The 27442-nt window shown below is 49.5% G+C and overlaps 1 protein-coding gene across 6 annotated transcripts in view; it reads left to right on the top strand.

Annotated features, from left to right (window-relative positions):
- The first annotated feature begins 3562 nt into the window (after window positions 1-3562).
- The window catches only part of ZFAT (zinc finger and AT-hook domain containing), a 159522-nt gene continuing 135642 nt past the window's right edge, over window positions 3563-27442 (top strand). For 3 of the 6 annotated variants that reach the window (XM_081505132.1, XM_081505131.1, XM_081505135.1), the window contains exons 1-2: window positions 3563-3779; window positions 20412-20588. In XM_081505132.1, the coding sequence (XP_081361258.1) occupies window positions 3605-3779; window positions 20412-20588 (352 nt within the window). In that variant the 5' untranslated portion in view covers window positions 3563-3604. Of the gene's footprint in view, window positions 3780-3827; window positions 4081-4144; window positions 4290-20411; window positions 20589-27442 lie in introns of those variants that run through there. The other 3 variants (XM_081505133.1, XM_081505136.1, XM_081505134.1) reach the window with 3 other exon arrangements.

The raw sequence follows: 27442 nt of genomic DNA, 5'->3' as shown, positions 1-27442 counted from the left end.
CAGCCTGGTTTTCTGGCCAACAGCAAGATGTCTCAGGCCATTGCAATTTCTTTTTGCTCCCAGACGTGAACTCAGGTTTTCTGAAGGAGCCCTGGGTACCGCTAACGAAAAATGCTATTGAGATCAATACGTGTGTGCTGAGGGTAACTATGTGTGTGCTGGTGATGAGACGGCACCCTATGGCCGCTGAAAAGAAAGAATGAGAAAAGACTTTGCTTCCTAAGGTCATAATTATGTTCTCAAATTGCTCAGATCGTTTGAATATTACAACATCTTTTTTATATACAATTTTAAGTGGATTCTTCCCTACAACGTGTCTATTCAGATTTTTACCACTTCACCCAGACTGTGATTATCCCAACCTCTGATTTTTAGCATTGTGCCTCCAGGTCCATTCTTTTGCGGCCCCTCTTATGTATCCTTTATCAAAACCTGTGTTCAAGAAAACATAAAATTATGTATACAAATTATCCTGGCTTCATGTAAATGTATGTTTGCTATTAGATATAATTATAAAACTAGACACAAATATATTCAATTATGTTAATTTATTATTGCATAACAAAACGTCATTTCATGTAATACACTTCTGGCACAAATTCACTCCCGTGACTTCCTTGAGAGGCTGGAGGCCACCAGAGGGCAAGCTGGGAAGCTCACGCCCTCTAGGAACTGTCGCTGAAGTAGGATGCTATTACTTAGACAATTTTGAGCAATTTTTATTTACTTCTATTAATGTGTCTTCATTAATTGAATGCATTGTGGGATAGTACGCAAATGGAGAGTATAAAGATGTTTGCTGACTGAATACGTGCCAATCACTCAGCAGGGCCATGGGCGGACTCATCTCTCCATTTGCAAATCTGGTCCCGTAGAAAGGGACTGTCTGTTGGTCATTTCTGTATGCCTGTGGCCAGTAATGATAGTGGCTCAGTGATTCTTCTTTGAACAGAGAAGGAAGAAAATACCATGAGAATAACAGAGAAAATCATAGCTGTCCAAATCATTAATTCAGGAATATCACTCACAATTCACAATGTTTTAAAAAAATTTGACTTTTATTACTATTCTGAGGCAATTGGGTTTTGAGAGAAATTTTAAATTGCTTTATTCCAAAACTCATTTTGGTCACAACATCCAGGAGTAACCCATCGGTTAATCAATAACTAACATTTAAATGCTGTTGTTAGAAAGGCAACCCAGCACAAAACCAACACTGTCGGCAACTCAGAACAACTCTAATTTCCTGTCGGAAATTGATTCACAGTAAAATAGTGGTTATTGCAAATATTTATCTGTCTGAAAGGGAACACTCAACCATGCAGCTTTTTGAGCAGTTCATTTGCAAATCAAAGACTGTGATGAGCTCCACTCAGCCATCTATCTTGAGACTTGGGAAGCACTGTGGGAGGCAGTGGGTGTGCAGCAATAACCCTAGGATTGCCTTGGAAGTGGCCCTTTTGGGGATGTGGTGGGTACTGTGGACACATCCCACACGTGATGTGGGGAGAGTATTGGGCTTGGAGAGTCCAGTTCTACACCTGGGATTTCACTGACCTGCTGTGTGAGCTCAGAAAGCCACCTAACTTCTCTGCACATTTTTCTTTTCTTGAAAAAAGGATATTCTTATTTGTCCAATTTAGCCCTCCTATTGTGAAGATAAAAGGAAGGGGTGGGGGGGAGGGATACCACTTAAGATATATTTAATGGGCTGGGTAAATCTGGGGTCTTATAATCTTGGGTCTCTATTTCCCAAAAACAGGGTTAAGGAGCAAGACACGGTTCCCCGATAAATCAGAGCATCGTCTTCCAGCTCAGTGCTCTGTGCCGCCGCTCAGGTGCCATGTCGTGGCCAACTCTCCCGACCCCACGGACCGCAGCTTGCCAGGCTTCCCTGTCCCTCACCATCTCCCAGAGTTGTGGGATGTTCGTGGGAGTTTTACTAACTGGGAAAGAAGTGCCAATGAGAACAAATGTGTTCACTGAGTAACACTGGTAGGAGCTGGGAAACAAAGATAAAATAATCTGCGTGGCTTCTGAGCTCAAGAAGTTCATGGTCTAGAGATCATTGGGAGGGGGCTGTGCAGATACCTGCAGTGGGCTTGGGATGGTGCAGGTGCTTAGTGTGAGCGGGAGTGTGGGAACAGTCATGAGCTGAAAGAGAATTCTTTAAACTGAGCCCCAAAAGAGGGGAGGTTATTTCAGGAAAAGGCTTACAACAGGCAAAGATTAGCATTTTAGGAGAACCAGAAAAACAAATCAGTATTTCCCAAATTTCTCACTTCAAGTTCACTTTCACATTTATTTTACCTTATCTCTGTTACCACATGCACCATTTTAAGTCGACTAATTTTAGAAAATGTAAAGAAGTTGGATTTAAAAAGAAAACTTTACACGATTACTACCATAAAGACATTATTTGCTATAAACAGAAGCTAACCTTTAAAATAAAAGCAACAGGAACTCATTAATTTAATAAATCACTGTCAGGCTGTTTCTAGTTTTGGTGGCCAAAGGGGTGACCAGGAAGAAATCGGGATAAATTAATGCCAGACAGTAATAGATCCTACGGAGAAAACAGAAAGTGATTTAGGAAGGTTCCTTTGGATGGGGTGGCCCGGCAGGGCCCGCTACAGTATGTCATTTGAGCAGAGATCTGAAGGAAGTGGTAGACCGAAAAGGAAAACGAGATCATTACAACTCAAGCAGATGCTGCGGCTTGCAGAAAGAAGGCTGGGAGCCAGATTCAGGGAGAGGGGTAAGTGATGGGGTGGCGGGCTCACAGCCAGCCGACACTTTCTGCAAGATAGTCTGGAGCGTGGAGAGAAGGCAGGCGCTCGGTCGAGGGGGTTCCTTCCAGCTGCTGAATTCTATCTGTAAGACTCAATCTAAGCTGAAACTCCAATCCTTTGGCCACCTGATGCAAATAACTGACTCACTGGAAAAGACTTCTGATGCTGGTAAAGATTGAAGGCAGGAGGAGAAGGGGATGATAGAGGATGAGATGGTTGGATGGCATCACTAACTCGATGGACATGAGTTTGAGTAAACTCCGGGAGTTGGTGATGGACAGGGAGGCCTGGCGTACTGCAATGCAAAGAGCCGGACACGACTGAGCAACTGAACTGAACTGACTCCTAGCGGAAAGCATCTGCAAACAGTACAACCCTGGAAAGAGAGAGAGGCCGGCTGTGACCGCCCCAATTGACAAGTTAGTAAATAAGTGAAAGCCAAGAAAAGTCAAATCGCTGAGAACTGGGACAAGAGCGCTGAAACTCTCCTTCCTCGTCCAGTCTGGTGCTGTCCAAGGATGGGGCTGGCAGGCAGACGCCGGCTCCCGGCAGAGCAGGGTAGACTCGCGCTTCTGCAGTCCTCACTCCCGGCCTCCCGTGAGTCCCCTTCCGGGAGAGGCTCAAAACGCGGAGCCAGCGAATCCGCGGAACCGGATGGCTAAGCTGGGCCGCCGAGTCGGCGCATGCGCAGTAGCCCGGCCCAGCCCGGCCGCTCTCGCCGCTTGGGGGGAGGGTCATCCAAGCCTGACGTCCGCGACGCCGACGTCAGCGCCCCGGGAAGAGGAGGGCGAAGACTCCATCCGCCATGTTGGATGCCGCAGATTCGCCATAACCGCGCCGGCTCTTTTCTTAAAAAAATAAAAATAAAAAGCGAAGCATCAGCGAGGCGCCCCGCCTTCTCGGTCGGCGCGGGAGGGGGCCCGGAAGAGCCCGACGCTTTTTTTTCCCTCCGCGGCGGGGGCGTTGCCATGGAGACGCGGGCGGCAGGTGAGCCGGGCTGGGGGTTGGGGTGGGGATGGGGTGGGGGTGGGGCGCGGCGCGGCTCGCGGGAAGCCGTTGCGAGCTAGGAATCGGGAAGGAGCGCGCGGGCTGCTGGGCGGCGGAGGGATCCGCGGCCACGGGCGGAGAGCGGACGTAGCGGCGTCCTTCGACAGCACGTTCGGTCGCCGGCAGTATCCCGCCGCCTCGGGTTTTTATTGAGAAAAAAAGTGACGAGGATGCTAGCGGAAGAACGAGCGAGGGAAGGCAGTGCGCGCGCGCGTGCGCGGGGCCGTTTCCAGGGCAACAGGTGGGGCCGGGGCGCGCGCCGGCGACCTAGCGCCGGCGCGCCGGCGGGCGGGAGGTTCGAATCCCCGCGCCGCCGACTCTTTGGCCGCTCTGCCTCCTTCTTGCCTGGCCTGAGTTTCCCCCTCCGTCAGTTGGGTAGCTCCTTCAGACCCACGTTCCTTGGGCAGGATGTGTTGAAGGGACAGGGTTCCACCGAGCTGCTGAAGGAAAGTTTCTTTGTGTCCTGAAGAGGGAGCCATAAACGCCAGAGATTATTAGCGTCCTGGCTGCCGGTAACCCTGTAACATCTTGTGATCAACTGTAATTTATCCTCTACCTGCCGCCTAGCCCTGCGGCCCCCTTGGTCCTCACCCATTAAAGTTAAGCTGAAATGCCACCTCCTCCAGGCAGCCGTCCGTCTCTGGCTTCCCGGGCAGGGGGAAGCAGCCTTTCTGCCCCTGGACGCAAGAGCAGGATGGATCTTCTTCTGAACACCTGGCCCGAGACCCTTGACGCTGAGCTTGGGGCTCCTTCCCGCGTGATTAACAAGAAGCGTCTGCACTAGGGCACTGACCTTGCGCTTTCTGTTGCTCAGTTTTTACCAACAGTTCTAATTTGTATGTCGTTTACTGACGAGGAACAAAAGTTCAGAGAGGTCAACTTCATACAGTTTGGAAATGGCAGAGCTGAGGCTTTAAAAATCAACTTCCTCCAGCTTGGGATGAAATCCAGACTTCCGGGTGCCTGCCCGGCTTGTACTTCTGGCCCCTGGAAGTTCAAGTGCCTAGCCTCCAGTGGGTGCCATAGGGAACCTTTTTTGAAGGGAAGGGAGAATGCCTGGCTGCACTGACCACCTCCTGCCCCTTCCAGCCTGGTTCCCTGGCAGAGCCCAGTGACTTAAGAAATATTGATATAAGCATGGTGTCATATGGTGACTCACACTGGAAAGAATCTGCCTACAGTGCAGGAGACCTGGGTTCGATCCCTGGGTCGGGAAGATCCCCTGGAGAAGGGAATGGCCACCCACTCCAGTATTCTTGCCTGGAAGATCCCATGGACAGAGGAGCCGGGTGGGCTACAGTCCATGGGGTCCCTAATAGTTGGACATGACTAAGCAACTAATACTTTGACTTAGTGTCATAGGGCTTACCCTCAACAACGGCCCCTCCAGCGTCACCTTCTGAGCCTATAACCATGTTGAAGCAGTTATATTGAGTGTCCCCCCATACTGAGGGTTGCAGAAGGCACTGGAGCTTATGTTTGGTATTTGGTGCCCAAACCCCAGGGGCATGTTTCATGGATTCTTCAGTTGAAGCATTGGTGATACTACTCGCTACATGCCAGGCAGGGATGAGTAAAGAACCCTTGGACCCTTGGTCCTGCCCTCATCCCATTGTTGTGTCAGATTCCGACAAGGAGAGTCAGTACAGTAAAGTGTGTGTGTGTGTGTGATGACGGAGCAGACCCAGAGCCAGAGTACTGGCTCAGGAGCTGCGAACTATGCCAGCCATGCTTTCTGACAATAATGATGTTACCAAGTCCAAAACCCATACTGCTTGCCACACTATGGGTCAATAAATCGAGAGATGAGTCGCTGGGGCAAGGAACAGTGACATTATTTGGAAAGCCAGCAGCTTGAGAAGACGATGGACCAGTGTCCCAAAGCACATTGTACCTGAGTTAGAATTCAGGCTTCTTTTATACTAAAAGGGGAGAGGGGGAGTGGTTGGTTGGTGTAAACTTCTTGGTGTCTGAATCCTTAGTTCTTGGAGCTGTGCTCCTAGGTCTGGTCACAATGTTCCTATAAACCTCCAAGACAAACGTTATTCTCTGTTCTGCAAATGTTTATCTATGAATGGAAAAGTGTTGTACTTTAAAGGTCAGAGCCTTGAGAAGGGGCCATCCTGTACATTTCAGGCTGTAGGCAACATTTCTCAACTGGTAGCAAAAGCAATAGAATACAAAGGTTAAAGTAGAAGAAGCAGATCCAATGTGGAGTCAGACTTGATCTTCCCTACTGAACTGTCTTTGGTGCTTTCCTTCTCCCAAGTATAGATACATGGCATGCACCACCCACTTCTTCTCTTCGGGACTTTACCTAACATTTTCTAAAAACAAACCTGGACATTGTTGTAGTTTCCTTGAATTTTCAGCTATAAGTGACGGAGATCATGTTTTAGAACATATTACTGTTAACTTGCCACCTCTAATTCCTGAAAAGAGTCTCCTGTTTTGCTTGGTTGTTGGGTTACGGCAGGAGAGTCAGTACAATAAATCACAAGGTGGAGTCGCATTTGGTCTCTAAGGTGCAGCTTCTAGGTGGTGAGCCCGCTGTGATGGTCACTGCCTTGACCTGGAGATCTCTGTGTTACCACACTGCTCCCTTCTCAGTCCATTTACCTTGTTGAACAATGATTCCTGTGTTACCTTACAATTTGCCTAACAACTTTTCAAAGACAGCTATCCTTCAGTAAATTAAGTTTCTGCCTAAGGCAAGGGCAGTCAGGAATTAGATACATTAAAAAGACTCCCCCATAATTGCATTTCCTTTTATGGACAGTTTCATGCAGGCTGCTTCTGCAAACCTCCCCAGCGAGAAGGCCCAGTTTAATTATGTAGAAGGGATTTAGCCTGGAGTTAAGTTTTCTTTTTGTTCTCAACTGTTTATCCTGTTAAACTTTCACTGTCTTTGCAATTTCTCAAGGGCAGGTGTCAACTTTAAGGACAGGAACAGCCTGGAGGGTGGAATGAACACGTGCTCTGGGGCCTGGGTTCTGCTCTCACTAGATTCCTGACCTGAGGGGAGTCACGTAACTCTTGGGACCTGCGGGAGACGCAGTCCTGCCCACCACCCGAGTCCCAGTGCCCTGGAGGCTGGTGGTTCTGCTCTTCATCCCTTTCACCCAGACCCAGTCTCTCTGCCCTGTAGCCTAGTGCTTTGTCACCCACTTGCTTCTTGAAAACTTTTGTGGTTGGAAAACTGTGACAGATGTTGACTGATTTTTTTTTTTTGAAGAAAAAAAAATCTGGGAGTGAAGCAAATAGTCATATTAAAAACTTATTACAGGTTTGAAGTTACAGTCTTTTTTTTTTTTTTAGTGGAGTCACCTTAAAAAAATTTATTTTCCTTTGTTTGACTGTGCTGGGTCTTAGTTGTGGCATGCACGATTTTGGATCTTCCCTGTGGCACGTGGCCTCTTAGCTGTGGCATGTGAGATCTAGTTCCCTGAGCAGAGCTCCAACCTGGGCCTCTGCACTGGGAGCACAGCTTACAAGCAGATTATAGGGGCTTCCCTGAGAGCTCAGTTGGTAGAGAATCTGCCTGCAATGCAGGAGACCCTGGTTCGATTCCTAGGTTGGCAAGTTCCGCTGGAGAAGGGATAGGCTACTCACTCCAGTGTTCTTGGGCTTCCCTTGTGGCTCAGCTGGTGAAGAATCTGCCTGTAATGCGAGAGACCTGGGTTCGATCCCTGGGATGGGAAGATCCCCTGGAGAAGGGAAAGGCTACCCACTCCAGTATCCTGGCCTGGAGAATTCCCTGGACTGGATCACAAAGAGTTGGACACGACTGAGCGACTTTCACAAGCAGATCATGCTTGACATATTAATAGAAAAAAAAAGACTTTAAATGGGGTAACAGACTTTTCTTCTTTTAAATCATGTAACAAACGGAGCTGCAAATTGCTTAACTCTGGAATCCGGTACCTTTGTGCCCCCACTGGGTCCCGACCAAGGCAGGATGGAAAGGTGGGCGCCAGCTTCAGAGGCAGCTGCTGGGTTTGTTGGGGGTGTAGGGGGTTGAGGGGACCAGATGAGTTACAGCGTCTGGAGCCAAGGAGCGGGGGGTTTTGAGGGTAGCATACTGGAAAGTGGGGTTCCTGGATGTCCTGGAAACTTGGAGGGCCTTGTAAGTCAGCCCCAAGACTCCCTGTAGGGTCCTGGCTGGCTTCTTTCTGTTGAGTGTTTTCTTCCCATCTCTGCATCTTCTTCAGGGGCCTCTGCCACTGCTTTGCTCTGTAGGGTCCACCCTTCCTCCCTCCCTCTCTCCTTCCCTCCCTTCTTTCTTCTAAGCAGATTCCCTGGTTCACCCAAATGTTTGTGCGAAACTTTGTGCGGGGAAGCGAGAATGCAGAGAGTCAGATGTGACTCACTGACTCCTCTTGAGGGTCTCCTGCAGTCCTAGCAGTGGAAAACAGATCCTTTGGGAGATGGTGCCAGACGTCATGATGGAACTAAGTCCCGAGAATTGAGGGCTTGAGGGGTGGGGTGCAGGTGCCCCTAGTCCAGCCACTTAGTCACCTTGGTCCTTTTGTTGAAAAAATTCGTGGGTCCATTTCTGAGCTCTTAGGTCTATTCCATTGATCTGTTTGTTTATCCTCCATCAGCATCACACTGTGAATTACTGTAGCTTTCTAGTCATTTTTGTGTTTAAAAAGAATAAACAGGAGGACGTTCTTTGGAGGGGCAGAAATGCAGGCAGCAGTGAGACCTGCTGTTAGGTGCTGTCATGGTGCAGAGGCGGCGTGGGAATGGAGGTTAGGGGCAGATTTAGAGACGTGGATCAGAGGAAAGCCCCAGGGGACTGGTGGCTGATCGGGTTTTAACTTAGAGACCAGCCAGTCTTTGTCTGTGTTTGTTTTAGGGGAAAGAGCAGTGATGAGCCAAACCGGCATAGGGATACAAAATTTTCCAGGCTCCATACACACGGCCGTGGTCCATAATTTGCAGGAGGGCCACGTGGCCACACTTACCCATCACTGGGCAGGAGTCAGAGGACCAGCGAAGTTGCGGGTTTTGGGGTTCTGGGTTGGCCAGCAGCTGTCCCACCCTGAGCCACTCCTTCTCCCCCAGCCATGGATCTTGGGTGTTTGTCTAGGAAGCAGGGGTTGAGTGCCTTGGTTAACGTTATTCTCAGGGGTTCTAAGGTGAACGTTCTGGAAATGTTCTAGTCCTTCTGACAAAGGAAATGCAGCATTTCTGTTTAGAAATAAATATGTTTGTTAACCTCATTGATCTCTTTGAGTTTTTTTTTTCTCTTTAAGCTTTTAACTGATTTTGAATTAAGTGATATTGATGGTTTTGGAGTTTATAATCTTTTAGAGGAGACAGGTTAAATAAATAAACACACCACCAAATACATGATTACAAATTGGGGAAATTGCTTCAAAGTGGAGGATGGTGGGGGAGTGGGCAAGAGAAAGTAATGGAGACCTAATTTGTATTGAAGGGAGTTTCACAAAAGTCTCTCTGAGAAACTGAGGTTAAAGCTAAAACTAGGTTCTGGCTTTTTTTTTTTTTTTTAAGTTTGGTGATCAGAAAGCAGCCCTCTCCACTTTGCAGATTCTTTTTTATGATTAAAATTTTTTTTTTATATAGGACTATAGTTGATTTACAATATTGTGTTAGTTTTAGGTATACAGCAAAGTGATTTAGTTGTACATGTATCTGTTCTCTTTCAAATTCTTTTTCCACTTAGGTTGTTACAGAATACTGAGCAGAGTTCCCTGTGCTACACAGTAGGTCCTTGTTTGGTTATCTGTTTTAGACATAGTAGTGTGTACATGTCAATCCCAAACTCCCAATTTATTCCCTCCCCCCGACCTTTTCCCTTTAGTAACCATAAGGCAGTTCTCTAGGTCTATAAGTCTGTTTTGTAAATAAGTTCATGTATATTTTTTTTCCCCTGCATCACTGTCATATGATATTTGTCTTTTTCTGTCTGACTTACCTCACTTAGTGTGATCATCTCCAGAATTTCAGGCAGCTCAGAACTAGCTCGCCGGGCCAGAGTTCTCCTTTGCCCTCGGTTGCCCCCTAGGGGTCATGGGTGGGAAAGGACCTGCTGCAGGAGCTCAGGAGACACCTTTGTCTACAGAGGTGGCAGCTGACAGTGTGGATGTCAGGCACGACTGAGGGACTGGGATGCTGGGCCTACAGGGGAGGAGACCCAGCGGCCACTGGGTAGCCTGATCAGATGCAGTGGGAGGGACTGGTCTTGCCAGGGTCACCCTGAGGCTGCACTAGTTGGAGCCGGATCAGGGAGAAGGACAGGCTGCCTGACTTTCTAAAGTTCCCTGCCTCGTAAACAGAGTGGTTGTAGTTGTTCAGTAGCTCAGTAGTGTCCGACTCTCTGTGACCCCATGGACTGCAGCACGCCAGGCTTCCCGATCCTTCACCATCTCCCGGAGTTTACTCAAACTCATGACCGTTGAGTCGGTGATGCCATTCAACCATCTCATCCTCTGTCGTCCCCTTCTCCTCCTGCCTCCAATCTTTCCCAGCATCAGGGTCTTTTCCAGTGAGTCAGTTCTTCCCGTCAGGTGGCCACGGTATTGAAGCTTCAGCTTCAGCGTCAGTCCTTCCAATGAATATTCAGGGTTGATTTCCTTTAGGATAGACTGGTTGGATCTCCTTGCTGTCCAAGGGACTCTCAAGAGTCTTCTCCAACACCACAGTTCGAAGGCATCAGTTCTTTGGCGCTCAACTTTCTTTATGGTCCAACTCTCACATCCATACATGACCACTGGAAGAACCATAGCTTTGACTAGACAGAGCTTTGTTGGCAAAGGTCTGCTTTTTAATATGCTGTCTAAGTTGGTCATAACTTTCCTTCCAAGGAGTAAGTGTCTTTTAATTTCATGGCTGCAATCACCATCTGCAGTGATTTTGGAGCCCCCCAAAATAAAGTCAGCCACTGTTTCCACATCTATTTGCCATGAAGTGATGGAACTGGATGCCATGATCTTAGTTTTTTGAATGTTGAGCTTTAAGCCAACTTTTTCACTCTCCTCTTTCACTTTCATCAAGAGGCTCTTTAGTTCTTCTTCACTTTCTGCCATAAGGGTGGTGTCATCTGCATATCTGAGGTTATTGATATTTCTCCCGGCAATCTTGATTCTAGCTGGTGCTTCTTCCAGCCCAGCCAGCTTCTAAAGCCTGTATGATGGTAATAAATGAAAAGGTCCCCGTCTTCAGCCTCCTTGTTTTTTTTCATTGGAGGCTAATTGCTTTACAATGTTGTGTTGGTTTCTGCTGTACAACAGCATGAATCAGTCGTAAGTATACATACCTGTCCCACCGCTCCAGGTCATCACAGAGCGCCGGGCTCAGCCCCCTGTGCTGTGCAGCAGCTTCCCACCAGCGATCTGTTTTACTCCTGACAGTGTATGTGTATCAATGCTCCTTTCTCAACCCCACCCTCTTCTTCCCCTGCTGTGTCCATAACTGCCTGTTTCTTAACAGTGTGGACAGGAGTTCTGGTCGACATGGTCTAAGCTTCCTAATTCCTTGTTTCCGTTTTCTTAAGTCTGTGAGTCCCCAAAGATTTTGGGGTGCTGGAGGCCTCTCCCATCCCACTGGCTGCCAGGGAGTGGGCCCTGCAAACCACATTTCTCCAATCTGTAGTGAAAAAGCTGCCGGTGTCCTGGAGAGAACATGAAGACTAGATTTGTGCTGTAGTCCAAACCGTCATGTGCTTGTAAGTGGAAAATACATACCAGACTGTGAATACTTAGCACAGCAACCACAACAAAAAAAGAATGTTGAACTCGCTCATCCGTTTCTAATCTCATGGATTACAAGGGAAAGAATAATATTTGGATGTACTGGGGTAGCAAAGCGTAGTATTAGAATTAATTTTCCTTGTTTCATTTTAATGTGGCTGCTTGAAAAATTTGAAATCACACCAGTGGTCCTATTTCTGTGGACGACGCTGGCCTGGATGGGGGCGTTGGGCCTCTTGAGCTCTGGTGGTCTAAGGGGCGGCCCTCACAGAGCCACACGTGTGTGGGTTTTTCCACGAGAGGCAGTGTCCGGGGGCAGGAGCCCACGCCGGCCATCTGCACGTCTGGGAACGGTGTGTGTGCTGAGTCACGTCCACCTGCCAGTGGGTTGTGTGTACAAGCCTGTCTCACCTGCCCTTCCCAGTTCTGCTCTGCACCTGTGTCACGTGGAGCAGTCCTTTGCCCGGTGTTCCCTCTGCATGATTGGCCCCTGCCCCCCACTGTCTTCATGAGGTCAGCAGGGCGGCTGCAGTGGTCTCCGTGAGTTTCCAGCCAAGGACGTGTGGGTTCATCAAGGGAGAGGCCCCTCCAGCCATGCAGAAGTAGCCACAGTGGGGTCTGAGCCCAAAGCCTCCATCCCGAGGCCCGGTGCTGAAGCCGGTGCCAGGCGGCTCATTGCCTTCCGAAGTTAAGACTGACGGTGCCCCCCCCACACACAAAGGAACCCAAATAAACTAAAACAATAAAACCCTCAGACCAGAAACTCAGAGGCCTGGTGGCGGCGGCCATGGGCATTGCGGAGCCCACAGATACACTAAAACGGGAGAGCACTTCGCACATCTTGTTTATCCCGTGGAAATGACCCTGGAGACGTGGTGGTTGGCCTGAGAGTTCTGGGGCCACCTTGGTGACTTGCGTAAGGGGAGCGGTGATGTCAGGGGTCCACGTGGGGGCTCCCTCCTCCTTGGAGCCTCCCCCACATCTGCTGGGGCGGGCAGAGTGCTGCCACTCAGAGAACTGGGTGATGGGGACGCGGTTCCTGTTTACATCAAATTATTTGTGGTGCTTTCCCACGGAAAGGGCCCCAGGGCTGCTCTTCAGCTGTGATTATGGTAAATGTGAGTAGACTCTATTGCCCAGGGCGCTCACTTTGAGAGTGCTTAAAAATAACTTAAAAAAAATTATGCCAAGTTTCAACGTGGAAGAAATGCGTATGCATAAAATTATAATGCCACTGTTTGGCCCAGGCTTAATTATAGCTGATACTGAGCATTTCTCATTTTATTTTGTTAATCCAGTTTCAACAAAGGAACACCCAGGGGCATTCTCCTTTGCATCTAATAGAAATGTTAACTTTGTGGGCTATGGAAGTTGGCGTGCTCATCAGCATTTAATGAGCTGCATGGTAATAATACCACAAATGAGGGTGTGCATTTATTGGAACTTCCGCCCACTGAACCTCAGAGCTGGGGGTAGGCATCTTGGGGGTGATTCTTGGGTGGGGGAGGTGGCAGGCGGGAAGGCAGGTGCCTTTTGGGCCCCGTCCAGGCGTCTCTGTCAGTCTCTCTGTAAATTAGCCTCTGGTGCGGCTTGGAGAGCAGGTTCCATTCTAAGCCATTCGAAGGCCACTTCTCACTGGGTCCTTGAGAGGCTCAGCGGCTTAGGCAGACTCCGCCCGCCACTGTGGAGGTGAGGAGCGGGGGACCCAGGTCCTGACTCAGGTAGGTGTCCTTCCTGCTGCTGCGGATGCGTCGGTCCTCAGAGGGGTCGGTCAGCGATCTGGGAGCGCCCTGCAGCTCCAGCAGATGCCCGGCAGGTGTGGACATGGAGGCCCAGGAAGCCAGGTCCACGCGCCAGGGCGCAGGGCTGCTGGGGCCCCGGGGGGCTCACGGCCAGGTCCAGGCTCTCACCTCGTTGTGCTCACCCGCTGTTGGTGACCTCAGAGTCCCCTCCCTGGGCTCAGTTTACTCGTTTACAAGTGGGGAGAGCAGCCCCTCCCTCACTGGGTTAATGTGAAAGTGAAGTGGATGGTGGACCAAGGATGGCATCTGGCGGAGTTAGGACTTGGGGAATGTTTGCTGTGTTTTCATGAGGGTCTTGGCAATGGCTTCATCCCAGGAATGGGGGGGTGTAGTGCTCAGACTGGCCACCAGAGGGTGCTGCTGGCGCGTGTGTGATGCGCACTCTTGCCTGAAGGCCCTGGGTTTACTTTGTGTGCTGGTAACCTTTGTTTTTTTTTTGGCCAAGGAAAGCTGATCCACTGTATGTGGTGGTTCTCTGTTCCCTGCTTCAGACCTGTTGCCAAGCCATGTGAACGCATGTTTATTAAGTGTGTGTTCTGATGGGTTGGTGGCCATGCATCTGGCATTCTCATTTCCCAGCTTACTGTTCCCTGAAGGGCGTTGCTGTTGTAAATTGCACAAAATAAACACACAGAGAGTGAAGTTCCCTTTTTGGTATAGCTACTCTTAGTTGTGCTCAATTGTTAGAAATGTCTCTGTAGCCAGAAGCTGGGTATAGAGTGGGGCCCAAGGCTTCTTGTATTCCTTGCAGGGTCCCACTGGCCCCAACCTGTGTTTCTACCTGATTTTTTTGAGTTCCTTATGCGTTGACTGAGTAGTTTTGAAAACATATAGGCCTGAACTTGATCTGCCAGGGCAGGTTACAGCTGCTTCATCAGTAACATGGGAGAGGAATACCTTTGTGGCCAACTCGTTACGGCTGCTGTGTACAGCTGTGCAGGTTGCACACTGCACAAGAATAGCATATCTAAGGGCATCATTTCATGCCATGGATTCGTATATTCATTATGACAGTTTTCTGCAAGTGGTAGTAAAGTATCTTGTTCTCACAAAATCAATATGTTATAACCACTTTCTGACAGGGGGAGCTAATGTCTTTAGGAAATGGCGCCCTTTTTCCTTTCTCACAGAGGTGTCTTGCGGGCTAGCAGCCGCCCTGCTTGTCAGGATGAGAGGCGACAGGGAGTGTGGCCCTCAGGGAAGGTTTGTCACTTCCCTTGAAAGCAGAGTTTGAAGTACAGTCATGGAGGTAAGCCCAGAGGTAGGCCCCCCAGGCAAGTGTGTGTGTTGGGGGTGCCGAGTGGGAATACGGGGCCTTTCAGGGGATGAGCAGGGGTTGTCGGGAGTCCAGCCTCCCAGGCCCTTAGCCCATGCTGCATCTCCATCGGAACCTGGGAGTGTCTCTGTGTTTCATTGATTGAAAGACTCACATTTTAACATCTCTAACATCAGGAGGTATCTTACAGTTGATGTGATAAGACTCCTTTTTTTAGTCGTATTGTAAAGTATCCATGCGTCTGAAGATAGATGCTGTCTTAGATTTGAGGAAATACGATAATGAAACCCATTTCATGGGAGTGTCATGTAGATTAGACATGCCTGGCCTGAGCCTTGCATGCTGCCAGCTCATAGTGAGGGTGTAATTGATTTAAACTTCTGACTCTTCTCCTCCTTCCTCTTTGAATTCCTTTATTTTGGTTACAGCGAGTTCTCAGAAAGTGCGATGGTGATGATGATGTTATATTAGGCATATCTACAGCTCGTTAAAAGTTTTGCAAAACAGACTAAATGGAAGGAAAGCATTTTGATCAAGCCCGGGCCTCCTTTTCTGAAGATAAAGGGAAAAAGTATTTTCGATTGTAGTAAGCTGAACAATATAAGGGTTTATTCCGTACCTTGGACATGACAGCAGTCTGGCTGTGTGTTACTAAAATGTTTCCACTCTTGTTGGGATGCTGCCAGCTCTTACAAATTTAATAACTTAAGGGCAAGTGAACAACAGGAAGACAAAAACCTAACTCCAAAAGAATCTGCCATCCGACTTTTTTCATGAGGTCAGCAGTTTAATAGGATCTTAGTTTAGTCTGTTGAAGTCTCTTTATTTAAAGTTGATCAATCCAAGTAAAAGACTATTAAAAAGCAGAGGATGACATACTAGTTGAGGAGAAGAAGGGAGTTTTTTTTCTTTACACTACAGTTTTTAAATAAAGAAATTTAATAGTCTGGTAATGAGCATTTTGCCTTCTTACGGTTATCAATAAATATTTAGCCTATTTGTAGTCATCAGTTCACCTGACATTTATCGAGCGCCTACTGTGTTCCTAGCGGCAGCGTCGCTGAGAGGAGGATGGGTGACGTTGGGTCGGGCGGGACTCCGGCGGTAGGTGGTGTGGGAGGCACTGGGGCCGATCCCCGCCTCCTCCCCAAGGTGGGCAGGGGCCTGGACTGAGCCCTGCTGCCCGCCCTGGGAGCAGCCTCACTCCAGCCCTGCGGGACGCAGAGACCTCTCAGACGTGGGGCCGCTGCTAACGCCGCTTCTGTTAGACAACGTCTTTGGAGTTTGTGCTGGGGTTCCCTGTCTGTGACACCCATGTCACCGCTCCTTCCTCTGTGGGGAGCCCAGCACTGGGGGGTGGAGGGAGGGAAGAGGCCTCAGGGTGCTGGGAGCCCCAGGGGGCATCCGGTGCGTGTGCGTGGGGTGTCCCTGCCTCTCCCTCCCGGATGCACAGCAGAAACTCCGTGCTCCGGGATGCTCTCCTTCCCAGGGGATGGTCAGGTGTCTCTACCCTGCACACTTCTGTGTTATCGACTGTTCCACAGCTTCACCCTGTGACTCCTGTAATAATTAATAACAGTGATTTTAAAAGGGGGCGCCGAGGGCCGGGAGACCTGGAACGCCTGCATCCTGTTCTGCTCTGCTCATCCCGACAGGAGCTGCCCTTACTCAGGACAACAGGAAAATTCTCCTTGATCGTGGCCTGGGCTGGATGTGCTGGGAGCTGGCCGGAGCCCGCAACTTCAGCTCAAGGCTGGACTGACCTCCTTCGCCGGTTTCCTCGGGGGCCCAAGAGGTGGGGAGGGGTCCCTCAGGAGCTAGCCAGCTCCGGCCGACACAGGGGCTGCCCGATTCCAAAGGCGGGGGCTGGGGGCCCGGCCAGCCCATGCCTGAGACCCGTCAGCTCCTGGGGGCGCTTCCCGGGGTCCCAGGGGCCCAGCCACTCTCCCCGGACTGCAGGCCCGTCCAGGTCGTGACTTTCGTCTGGGAGGCGTGGACAGAGGCCCTTGCTCACTTGTTTCTGGTCCCCAGGCAGGGCGAGCAGGTGCGGGGTCAGAGGTCACAGGCAGGACCCGGCTCTTCCTGGCTGGGAGTGTTTGCAGATCAGGGTTCAGAAAGGGGGACTCCTTGACATGGTTATTTGAAGATTTTCCTTTTTAACAGTACAGAGTAGCTGGTTACAAACTGGCAGAAAATCACAGAAATTGAGTGCTCAAGCTCCAAACTTCTGTGACTTTCCTTGTGCTGAACACGCCGTTTCCCCTCCCGAGTCTGTTTGATAAGGATGAGTGCACAGTAATTGAACCTAAAAATGCAGCCAGATTATAGCATCTTCATCAGAATTAGTTGACAACATAATTATGCTTATATTTCAGGATATAAGATTCTTTTTTTTTTCCCTATGTGTCTACTATAAAAAAAATGAGAAGAGTGGCTTTGTTGTTACTTTGGTAGTTGAACAGTTCTTCCCGTTTAGGGGCCACAGCCCGATGTGCCTGTGCTCTGTGTTTCGGTGTCTTGTTGTCTGCACTGTGGTTCGAGCGTGTCCCTGCAGAGCTCACGGCCTCCTTCTGAGTCAGAGGCCTGGGCGTGTCAGGGATGCTGTTCCAGTGACGACACTGCGGCCTGCTCCGCAGACAGGGCAGCAGTTGTGACCGCAGAGCTGAGCTCATCTACCCTCACAGCTTGGGGGCTTTGTCGTCCCACCGGCTGTTGTGTAGCCGTGTCCCCATCAGTGCTGATCCGGGAGGCCGTGTGGTCCCATTGGCTGTTGTGTAGCCCTGTCCCCGTCAGTGCTGACCTGGGAGGCCGTGTGGTCCTGCTGGCTGTTGTGTGGCCCTGTCCCCGTCAGTGCTGACCCAGGGAGGCCGTGTGGCATGTTGTAGAGCTTATGCTTGGGTCAGGTCAAGCTGGGTCCCCCCTGAGGCCAGCCTCTCTGAGCCCCAGGCCTGCACCTGTAGCTGAGAGCTCGGGGAGCACGTGAGGTCATGTTGTGGGGTGGGTCCTGGAGCCAGTCTGGTGCCCTTGGGTGCCCGAGGGCCCTTCCCAGGGCCACTTTCGAGATCCTTTCAATGCCTCCTCCGGGAAGCCTTCCTAGCACTTTAACCCAGGATCTCTGCCTTCCCTCTGCCCAGAGTGTCTGCTGTTTGCAGCAGCGTCTTGGCTCAGACGTTCCTTGAACAGCTACCCTGGGCAGGCTGGAGGAGGCAGCCTTGAACAGGAGGCCGCCCTGCCTGAGCCACTCAGCGCTCATCACTTGGAGCCACGACCTGAATGCTGTGTGTACCTGTCATCTCGCTCGCTTCTCAACCTTCCTGATTTTTAAGTTCATGTGAACAGGAGATTCCAGAGACTCGGGTTCTATCCCTGGGTCAGAAAGATCCCCTGGAGGAGGAAATGGCAACCCACTCCAGTATTCTTGCCTGAAAAATGCCATGGACAAAGGAGCCTGGTGGGCTACAGTCTATGGGGATTGCAAACAGCTGGACATGACTGAGCATGCACACATAGACTCATTGTAGGAAACCCATTCAGTTCAGTTCAGTTTAGTTCAGTCGCTCAGTCGTGTCCGACTCTTTGTGACTCCATGAACCGCAGCGCGCCAGGCCTCCCTGTCCATCACCAACTCTCGGAGTCCACCCAAACCCATGTCTATCGAGTCAGTGATGCCATCCAACCATCTCATCCTCTGTCATTCCCTTCTCTTCCTGCCCTCAGTCTTTCCCAGCATCAGGGTCTTTTCAAATGAGTCAGCTCTTCGATCAGTTGGCCAAAGTATTGGAGTTTCAGCCGTAAGTGACTATAAAAAGAGTCCAGCAGACAGGATCCGTTCTGCCTGGCCGTCTGTTCTTCCATCCATCCACCCATAAATGCTGTCTCTGCCTTAGGAACAAAGTCACGTACCTGTCGAGCTGTGGTGCGTCCCACTCTGCAGAAGTGAACGTTCATTCTGAGCGTTTTCTGTGTTGTCCAGGGTTCTTCCCCCTTTGGTTCTCAGCGGCTTGCAGAACTGCTCTGGGGGACGTGTCCTGGCCTGCCTGCTGCAGAGCATGCAGGTGGTTTCTGGAACTGGCTGTCCTGAATGACCTCCGTGTTGAGTATCTCTGTGCAGAGTCCTTGTTTGCATTTTGGAGGATTATGAAACCAGATCTTGAGAAGTAGAACCACCGCTCAGAAGTCACGAGCGAGTGTCTTCGAGGCTCTTGGCCCCTTGGTTGGTGGCAGGCGTGTCCCCGTCAGCATCTAGGGCCCGGGTCCTGCAGGGGGGGTGCCAGGCCGGCCTCCCCATGGCGCGGCTTCCCTGGTCTCAGCACAGCTGCGGGCTGCCTCCCTGCCTCTGTCTCCATCCCACGCTGCACCCTCTCCTCTGTGACAGTCGTCCTGGGTCAGGTGTGCTTGTCTCTGCCGGCACCCTGGGGACTTCAGACCCAGCACTGGACCCGCGGTGGGCATTTGGGAAGTGTGCCGTGTGGCACAGATGGCCAAGGCCAGGAGGCATCCCAGGCTGCCCAGGCCTTCGGTCTGTGGGGGACCCCGGGCAGTAGGTTAGTTACCAGCGGTGCCATCACTTGGTCACGTGCAGATGCAAAAGTAGTCTTATCTGTGTGGTCTCCAGACAGTTCTTGGTGTGCCTGGGGACCAAGGGGCCCTCACAGTAGCCCTGTGGTCCCTCGAAGTGCTGCTCTGTTACCTGTCGCAGAATTCTCTTTCTCCTGAAAGCATGGCAGGAATCAAGAGTACGTCCAGGCTGCTTGGGTAATAGTTGCAGTGAAAACCCTACGATGCAGTTGTTCTGGGCGGGTCTGTCTCCCCACTGGGCTGGTGGCTCATCTGTGGAGGACTCCCTGCCTAGTTCATCTCTGAGTCCCGGATGCCTGACATGGGGGCCACCCCATGGCCGCTGCTCCATAGACGCTGAAATGACCAAGACAGCACTTGGTATGTGGTTTGGGGATTATGCTCCTCTCTGGAGTGATTTTCATTTTGGACTTGGTTGACTACAGGGATAAGCGTTTTAGCTTTAACTTGGAGGCAACTCAGCTCACGGTCTGCAGCCAAACAGAGTTCATGTCAGAAGCAGGTGGCAGAGTCCAGGCTTTGACCCGGGAAGGTTGCTTCTTCTTACAGCCTCAGTGTCCTTGGCTGTGGAATAGAGATGACAAACCCCCCTTTGCCTAAACGGTAGGGGTCATTGTGGGGTCAGCAGGACACACATTGAAAATGACATGGCCTCTTTTGAAGAAAGAAATCTATCACTGTAATCTCTTCTTGTTTTGGAAGCATTTTGGATTCCTTAGGAACGAAGCATTTCTTGGAAAAAATAAAATATCGATTGGCGGTATTCACGAGAGACTTTCATTGACGAAGCAATGTTCTGCTTTGTTAAATTTCCATTTCATGTGTTATTTGGTGGGAAAGAATTCTCGTAGGTCGTTACCCCGGCCTGCTTGTTGGTGGAGAAACCCTTTCTTTGAAGGCAGAGAGGGACTTGGTTTCTGGCACCCGGGTGCCTCCCTGGCTCCACCCTCACTGTGGCAGCACCGTGTCGGCCCACTGCCTCGTGAAATACCGAAGAAAGAATTTTCTGGCAGCCGGGGCCACATAAAGCAAGAAGTGAGCTGCCTGGCCAGACGCAGCCTGTGGGAGGCTGGCCATCGCTCAGATGAGCAGCCTTCAGTATTTTTTCTTTGGCAGTTGGATGCAGCCATTGTTTTTGTGGAGATGAAATAACACATTTTGCTTTTGTTTTGTTTTTGTTTCTTTTTCCTTACAGAAAACCCAGCCATCTTCATGTGTAAATGTTGTAACCTTTTCTCACCAAGTCAGTCGGAACTCCTCTCCCACGTTTCCGAGAAGCACGCAGAGGAAGGGGTTAATGCAGATGAAATCATCATTCCCCTCAGGCCTCTGAGTACCCCTGAGCCCACCAACCCAGGCAAACCCGGAGATGGTAAGGGGGCCGGGGTGCTGGGCGAGGGTGCCTGTGGGCAGTGGTGCTGCTCATTTTCTTTCAAATGCTTTGGTTCTCGGGCTTCCCTGGTGGACTAGTGATAAAGAATCCGCCTGCCAATGCAGGAGACAAGGGTTTGATCCCTGGGTCAGGAAGATGCCTTGGAGAAGGAAATGGCAACCCACTCCAGTAGTCTTGCCTGGACAATGCCATTGACAGAGGAGCCTGGTGGGCTACAGTCCATGGGGTCACAAAAGAGTCATGCACACTGGAGTGACAACAAGAACAAGAACAACAGCTTTGATGCTGAGTTTCTGTCTGGCAGGTGTAGGGCCTCAGAAGAATCCAAGCTTCCAACCAGAAGCCACAATAATTTCCACTTGGAGATCTGCTCAGATAGGATTGTGTCTCTGAATTCCCTGTACTCAGTCTCTGTAGGTGCTTCTCCGGTGTCTGGTTGGTAGATGGAGGGATGAATGAATGAATGAAAGGAGTCAACACCATCCAACAGGGCAAAAAGCAAAAGCTCATTGTCAGACAAGTGTGGGCTTAACCCAGTTCCAGCACTGGCTCCTGCATTACCTGAAGCAGGTGATGTTTTCTCTGAGCCTCACCCTACTCACCTGAAAAATGAAAACAGACCAGCCTGTCGCAAGGGGGTGCTGTGAGGATGAGGTCAGAGATACGGTGATAGCACCAAGGATGATGCCTGGTACAGGGAAGACAAAAGGGAAGCTGTTATGATAACATATGTCATGAATGAAAAAGTATGGATAATCTTAGAAACATATGGATGGCCCATGTGTACTTGGAGCAAGGATCCCCATTGCAGAATCCTTCAGGTTCACAGTCAGTGTCAGACGTGAAATACATTGGTTTGCAGTGTCCAGACACCTCCCACTGAATGGCATGAGATGCAGCAAGTGGCTGGACTGGAGGAACCATTCAGGCGCTGTGATTAGGTCCCCGCAGACAAAGAAAATATACAGTCTGGGAGGAACAGCTGCAAGCCAGAGTCAGAAAAAGCCCCCTCAAAACTGTTTTTCCATGATGAGAGAGGACGGCCGGTCTCCTGTGCAGAAGCTCAGTCTATGGCAGTAAACTTCCCGTCGCAGGATTCATTAGTTACAGTAATAATCCAATTGCTCTTTCCTGGAAATATTCAGTCTGGCATCTCTGAACGGGCTGGCTTATTGATCATCTGTCTGACACTGTTAACAAGGAGAGACTCCAGACACAAAATGTTTTGGTTAACGAGTCCCCCTGGCCATTCCCAGGGTGCTTGGGAGAAGCTTGCCTGACAGAGGATTGAGTTGTTGGGAAGTTAGGAGAAGTTCTATTTAACTCTTAGTGGCATAAGGAGAAAGTAAGAGAAGCCAGTGTCTGAAGCTCGTAATGGCAAGTGAGGAGGGGCAGGAAGTGTCTGTGTTGCCATCACTAATCTGGGTGGTGTGTCCGAGGCGTTCCTCATCCCCTCCCACCAGCCCGGGAGACAAGTCTGACCTCTACCCACGGAGGAAGCTGGAGTGAGGGGGCGGGTTACACACGATTGCTTTGGGGAGGAAGAGTATGGGGGTGGGGGAAGGTCTGTGTCAGGCACTGAGCATCTGTCACATAACCTGATTAAAAAATGGGCAGAAAACCTGAGTAGACCTTTTTGCCAAAGAAGCATTTTTACATCAGGTATGTAAGAAAGTGCTCAACATCACTAATCACCAGGGAAATGCAAATCAACACCACCGTGAGCTGTCACCCACCTCACAGTTGTGAGAGTGGCTGTCATGAAAATGAAAAGAGGTAACAAGTGTCGATGAGTGTGTGGAGAAAAGGGAATGTGAATACACGCAGTCGTTGTGGAAAGCAGTAGGGCGGTTCCTTAAACAATTAAAAATAGCGCCGCCACGTGATCTGGCAATCCCACTGCTGGGCTGTGTTCAGAGGAAATGAAGTCAGGATCTCAAATAGATACCCCTGTCTCATGCCCACTGCAGTGTTAAATCTCCCCTTATCTGTGCTTTCACTTCCCATGCCTTCTGTTACCCTTGGTCAACCGTAGTCTAAAAATCGTAAATGGGAAAATTCCAGAAATAAAAACTGTATCAGTTTTAAATTGCATGCTGTTCTGTGTAGCGTGATGAGTGGAATGAGTGTGATGAGCTCATTCCATCCTGAGGTCCGCACCCACCGACATGACATCATCCTGAGGCCCCACCCACCGACATGACAGCATCCTGAGGCCCCACCCACCAACATGACATCATCCTGAGGTCCCCACCCACTGACATGACGTCATCCTGAGGCCCCACCCACCGACATGACATCATCGTGAGATCCCCACCCACTGACATGACATCATCTGATCCCAACGTCCACCCAGGCCTGTGGCGCTCCCTCTGACACGGTCAGAAGGTTATAGCAGCCTCATGCTCCATCACAGGGCCTACACCATGCACTTAGGTATTTCTCATTTCACATCATCATAAGAAGGGTGAGGTGGGACTCCTATGGCAGTCCAGTGGTTAAGACACCATGCTTCCACTGTTGGGGGCACTGGTTCAATCCCTGGCTGGGGAACTAAGATCATGTATCCTGCAAGCCATGTGGTGTAGCCAAAAAGAAAAAACAGAAAGGGTGAATACATTACAGTAAGATGTTTTGAGAGAGAGAGACTACATTTACATTTATTATTATAATTGTATTTTTTATTAGCTATTGTTACTCTCTCAGTGTCTAATAAATTTAACTTTATCATTGATATGTATGTATAGGCAGAAACATAGTACTTATAGGGTTCAGTACATTATAGGGTACTTACAGAGTTCAAACCACAGTTTGTGGTTTCAGGCATCCACTGGGGATCTTGGAAAGTGTCCTCCATGGATAAGGAGGGACCTCTGTGTTCACAGTAGGTGAGATACGGAAACAGCCTAAGTGTTCATCAGCAGATGACTGGATGCAGAAAATAAGATACACACACATGCACACACAGACAGGAATACTATTCAGCTATGAAAAAGGAAACCTTGCCATTTGCTGTGTGGATGAAAGTGGGGGACATTATACTAAGTGAAATAAGCCAGACACAGACAGACGCTGTATGATCTCACTTATACATGGAGTCAAAACTAGCCAGACTCATAGAGCCAGGCAGGAGAGCAGTGGTCGCCTGGGGGTGGGGGAAATGGGGAGCTGCTGGTCAACGTGTACGAATTTTCCTGTTAGATCTAGGGATCTGACAGCACAGCGGTTCCAGCTGACAGTACTGAATTGTGTACTTGAAGTGTGCTAAGAGAACAGATTTTAACTGTTCTCACCAGCACACACAAAATGGTTTTATGTGAGGTGGTGGTTGTGTTCATGAGCTTGATGTGGAAGCATGTCACAATGCATACGTATATTAAACCATTTTGTACACCTTAAAAAATCACATTGTACAACCTAAATATATACAGTTTTTGTTTGTCAGTGACGCTTCAATAAAGCTGGAAAAAAAAAAAAGAATCTGCCTGATGCTGGGGCTCAAAGCTCAGCCCCCCTGCCCTATGCCCCCTGCTCTGGGAGTGAGCAAGGCAACCCCATCCTGACCCGTCAGGAGCCCCGCCTTCCCCACTGCCACCTCCCTGCTGAGCGGGTGAGGGGCCTCAGCTTCCCAAAAAGTGTAGTTTCACGGGCAGATGGAACCATAGCTTTAAGTCAAGGACTTTGAATGTGTGTGTCCCCGCCTCAACATCTATAACTCAGAAAAACAGATAATCTCTTTTTGTAAAATTCCTGTGACAGATGGTTGTCATACAGATTAGCATGCAGAGAACTCAGAAAGGCTGGTAGAAAGCTCTTCATTCTGTTTTTATTCAGCTTTGCTTGTTAAGAGTTCTCCTCCTCCTAGGGACTTCCCTGGCCGTCCAGTGGTTAAGACTCCTTGCTCCCAACACAGGGGACCCGGGTTCAACCCCGGGTCGGGGAACTAAGATCCCACATGCTGCACAGCCACAATGAAAGGTTTTTCCTCCTCCTGAAATGAAATGTAAGAGATACAATAATTTGAATTTTTCATTTCATTTCTAATCAATAAAGGAATAAGTAATAATAAACTGGGTAGAGTACATGTGGATATATGCATGTCAGTGTTGGCAGGTACATGTGTTCTGACTTCCACCCCTTCCCTCCTCACCGACATTTGTGAGAGGCATCCCTATGGGCCGGACGGGTGTCCTGAATGCCTCCCTCCTCCTGGGAATGCGTGCCCTGGCCCAGGTGGGGTGGGAGGCCCTTCTCGGGGCTCCTATAGCCCCCTCGCCCCCCCCCCCGCCTCAGTCACGCCTCAGTCTGTCTTGTCCATCCTGTGCTTGCAGGGCGCACCAGAGAGGGGACTTGGGCTGTCCCGGGTCCTGCTCGGGCCCTGACAGAGGGTGTTGATGGAAACAGTCACCTGTGTTGTTGGTTCTTTTCCTCCCACCAGCCTTGCTGCTCCTCTGTCTCACAGAGTGTGTGTTGCATTCCACCTGTCATTCAGGAAGCTCTAGTGGCTAGCCTTCATCCAGACCTGTCAGACCTGGAAACCCTCCTGAGTGGCACGAGCCCCCTTACCTTCTCTGCGGTGTCGCGGGAGGTGTGAGGGCCACGCTGGGGCCCGTTCCTCCTCCTCCTCTGGTACTTCAGGCCCCCTGAGAGCTGCGCAGAGTCTCTAGACCCCAGACCTTTCTCTTAGTGCCACACAGGAACCCATTCCCGTAAAGCTCCCCTGCACTCCTGCAGGCGCACACCGTGGCTTCTCCTGGGCCGTGCACCCACCGTGTGGGTAAAGCCGTCAAAGCAATCACAGCTTTATACTTTTATTTTCAATTGAAAAAGTAATAACACTTTGCTGGAAAAATGTTAAAGCAATATACAATGAGGAAGGTACATCTCCCTGACCATCCCTCTGAGATCTGAGAAATATTAAAACTGAATCCAGCCTCTGAACCCCGACACCAAACTAAATCTCAGAGGACAGAGTTTTGGGTGGAGTAGGAAAGAGCAGCTTTATTGCATTGCCAGGCAAAGGGGACACAGCGGGCTAATGCTCTGAACACTGGGTGTCTCGACCTGGAAGGGGTATTGAGTTCTATAGCAGTGGTTCAAAAAGGATGTCAGCAGCTCGTGGACATTCTTTTGATTGGTTGATGGGGAGGTAAGTGGGCATCCACGTCATCATGCTTATGACTCCAACCCACCTGGGGTCTGCAGTGCTTGTGGGCAGCATACCATTAACTCCTCTCACCTGGTAAGAATGTTAGTGTCTGCAAAACAGCTCAGAGATACTGTTGTAATGCTGTGTATCCCTTGAAGGGGAACCAGGACCCCGCAGGAAGGCTGCACTATTGTTTCTTTTGATGATTCCTCCCTTGTCTGTGCACCTCCTTCCTTCCCTAATCAGCAGCTAGCTGTCTGAACCTGCCTGATGGAACTCAGGAAAGGTCATGGAACAGAGCCCATTTCCTATAAAAAGAAGAGAGGGAGACAGAAAGACGTTTGTGCCCAGAAGCCCCATAGGTCCCGCTCAGTTTCAGTATCACTGCTAACAATTAAGTGTGTTCCTAGACATTTCTATATGCATGTATAAGCATATAAACTCTCTGTGGTCTTGTTGTTTAGTAACAGGACTATGATATATGTTCTGTAGCCTTTTTTTTTAAACATCAGCACTACGGGAATAGCCTGCCACTTCACTACCAACCGGAGAAGGCAATGGCACCCCACTCCAGTACTCTTGCCTGGAAAATCCCGTGGACGGAGGAGCCTGGTAGGCTACAGTCCATGGGGTCGCTAAGAGTCGGACACGACTGAGCAACTTCACTTTCACTTTTCCCTTTCATGCACTGGAGAAAGAAATGGCAACCCACTCCAGTATTCTTGCCTGGAGAATCCTAGGGACGGCGGAGCCTGGTGAGCTGCCGTCTATGGGGTCGCACCGAGTCGGACACGACTGAAGCGACTTAGCATAGCATAGCATCACTACCAACATGTCTCCAAATTCTTTTTATTGTCTGTATTTCATTGTATGGGTAATTCTTAATTTACATAACCTTTTCTTTCCTGATGATATATATCTTCTCCCCAGCTTTGTGTCATTATAAACAAGGTCACAGATAAGGTTTACATAAAATCCATCATTTTAAAGTGTATAATTCAGTGGTTATCAGTATATTTACACTGTAATACAACCATCACAGCCACCGAAGAAACCCTGTACCCATTAAGAAGTCACTCCCATGGTTTGCCATTTCCTCCTCCAGGGGATCCTCCTGACCCAGAGATTGGACCCACGTCTCCTGTATTGACAGGTATATTCTCTACCACTGAGCCACCTAGGAAGCCCTACCAGGGGCTGGGGGAGGGGCCAGTGGAGAATGACTCTTAGTAATATGGGTTTTCTTTGGTGGATGATGAAAATATTCTAAAACCAGACAGTGGTGATAGTTGGACAACTCTGTAAATGTATGAAAATCACTGAATTGGACACTTTTAAATTTAAGGATGAATTTTATGGTAGGTGAATTACATCTCAGTAAAGGTATTGTTACAAAAAAAAGTCCCTCTCAGTTTTCCTTTCTTATACCTTGGCAACCATGTTTCCAGGTTGTAGTCTGTATCAGTACTTCATTTTTTTTTTTTTAATGGCTAAATAACCTTTCATTGTATGGATTGGCCACATTTTGTCTACCCATTGAAACACTTGGGTTATTTCTTCTTTCTGACTATCATCAATCATGCTTCTGTAAACACTTGTGTAGGAGCATTTGTGTAGATGTAGAAGCATTTGTATAGATACAGATTTTTATTAAGTCTGTACCTTGGAGTGGAATTGTTGGATC

This window comes from Giraffa tippelskirchi, chromosome 6 (genome assembly GCF_054371585.1).
Source record: "Giraffa tippelskirchi isolate mGirTip1 chromosome 6, T2T-mGirTip1v1.2.pri, whole genome shotgun sequence".
Taxonomy (NCBI): Eukaryota; Metazoa; Chordata; class Mammalia; order Artiodactyla; family Giraffidae; genus Giraffa; species Giraffa tippelskirchi.
The sequence above is the reverse complement of the archived record's forward strand: the minus strand, read 5'-3'. Positions and strand labels throughout refer to the sequence as shown.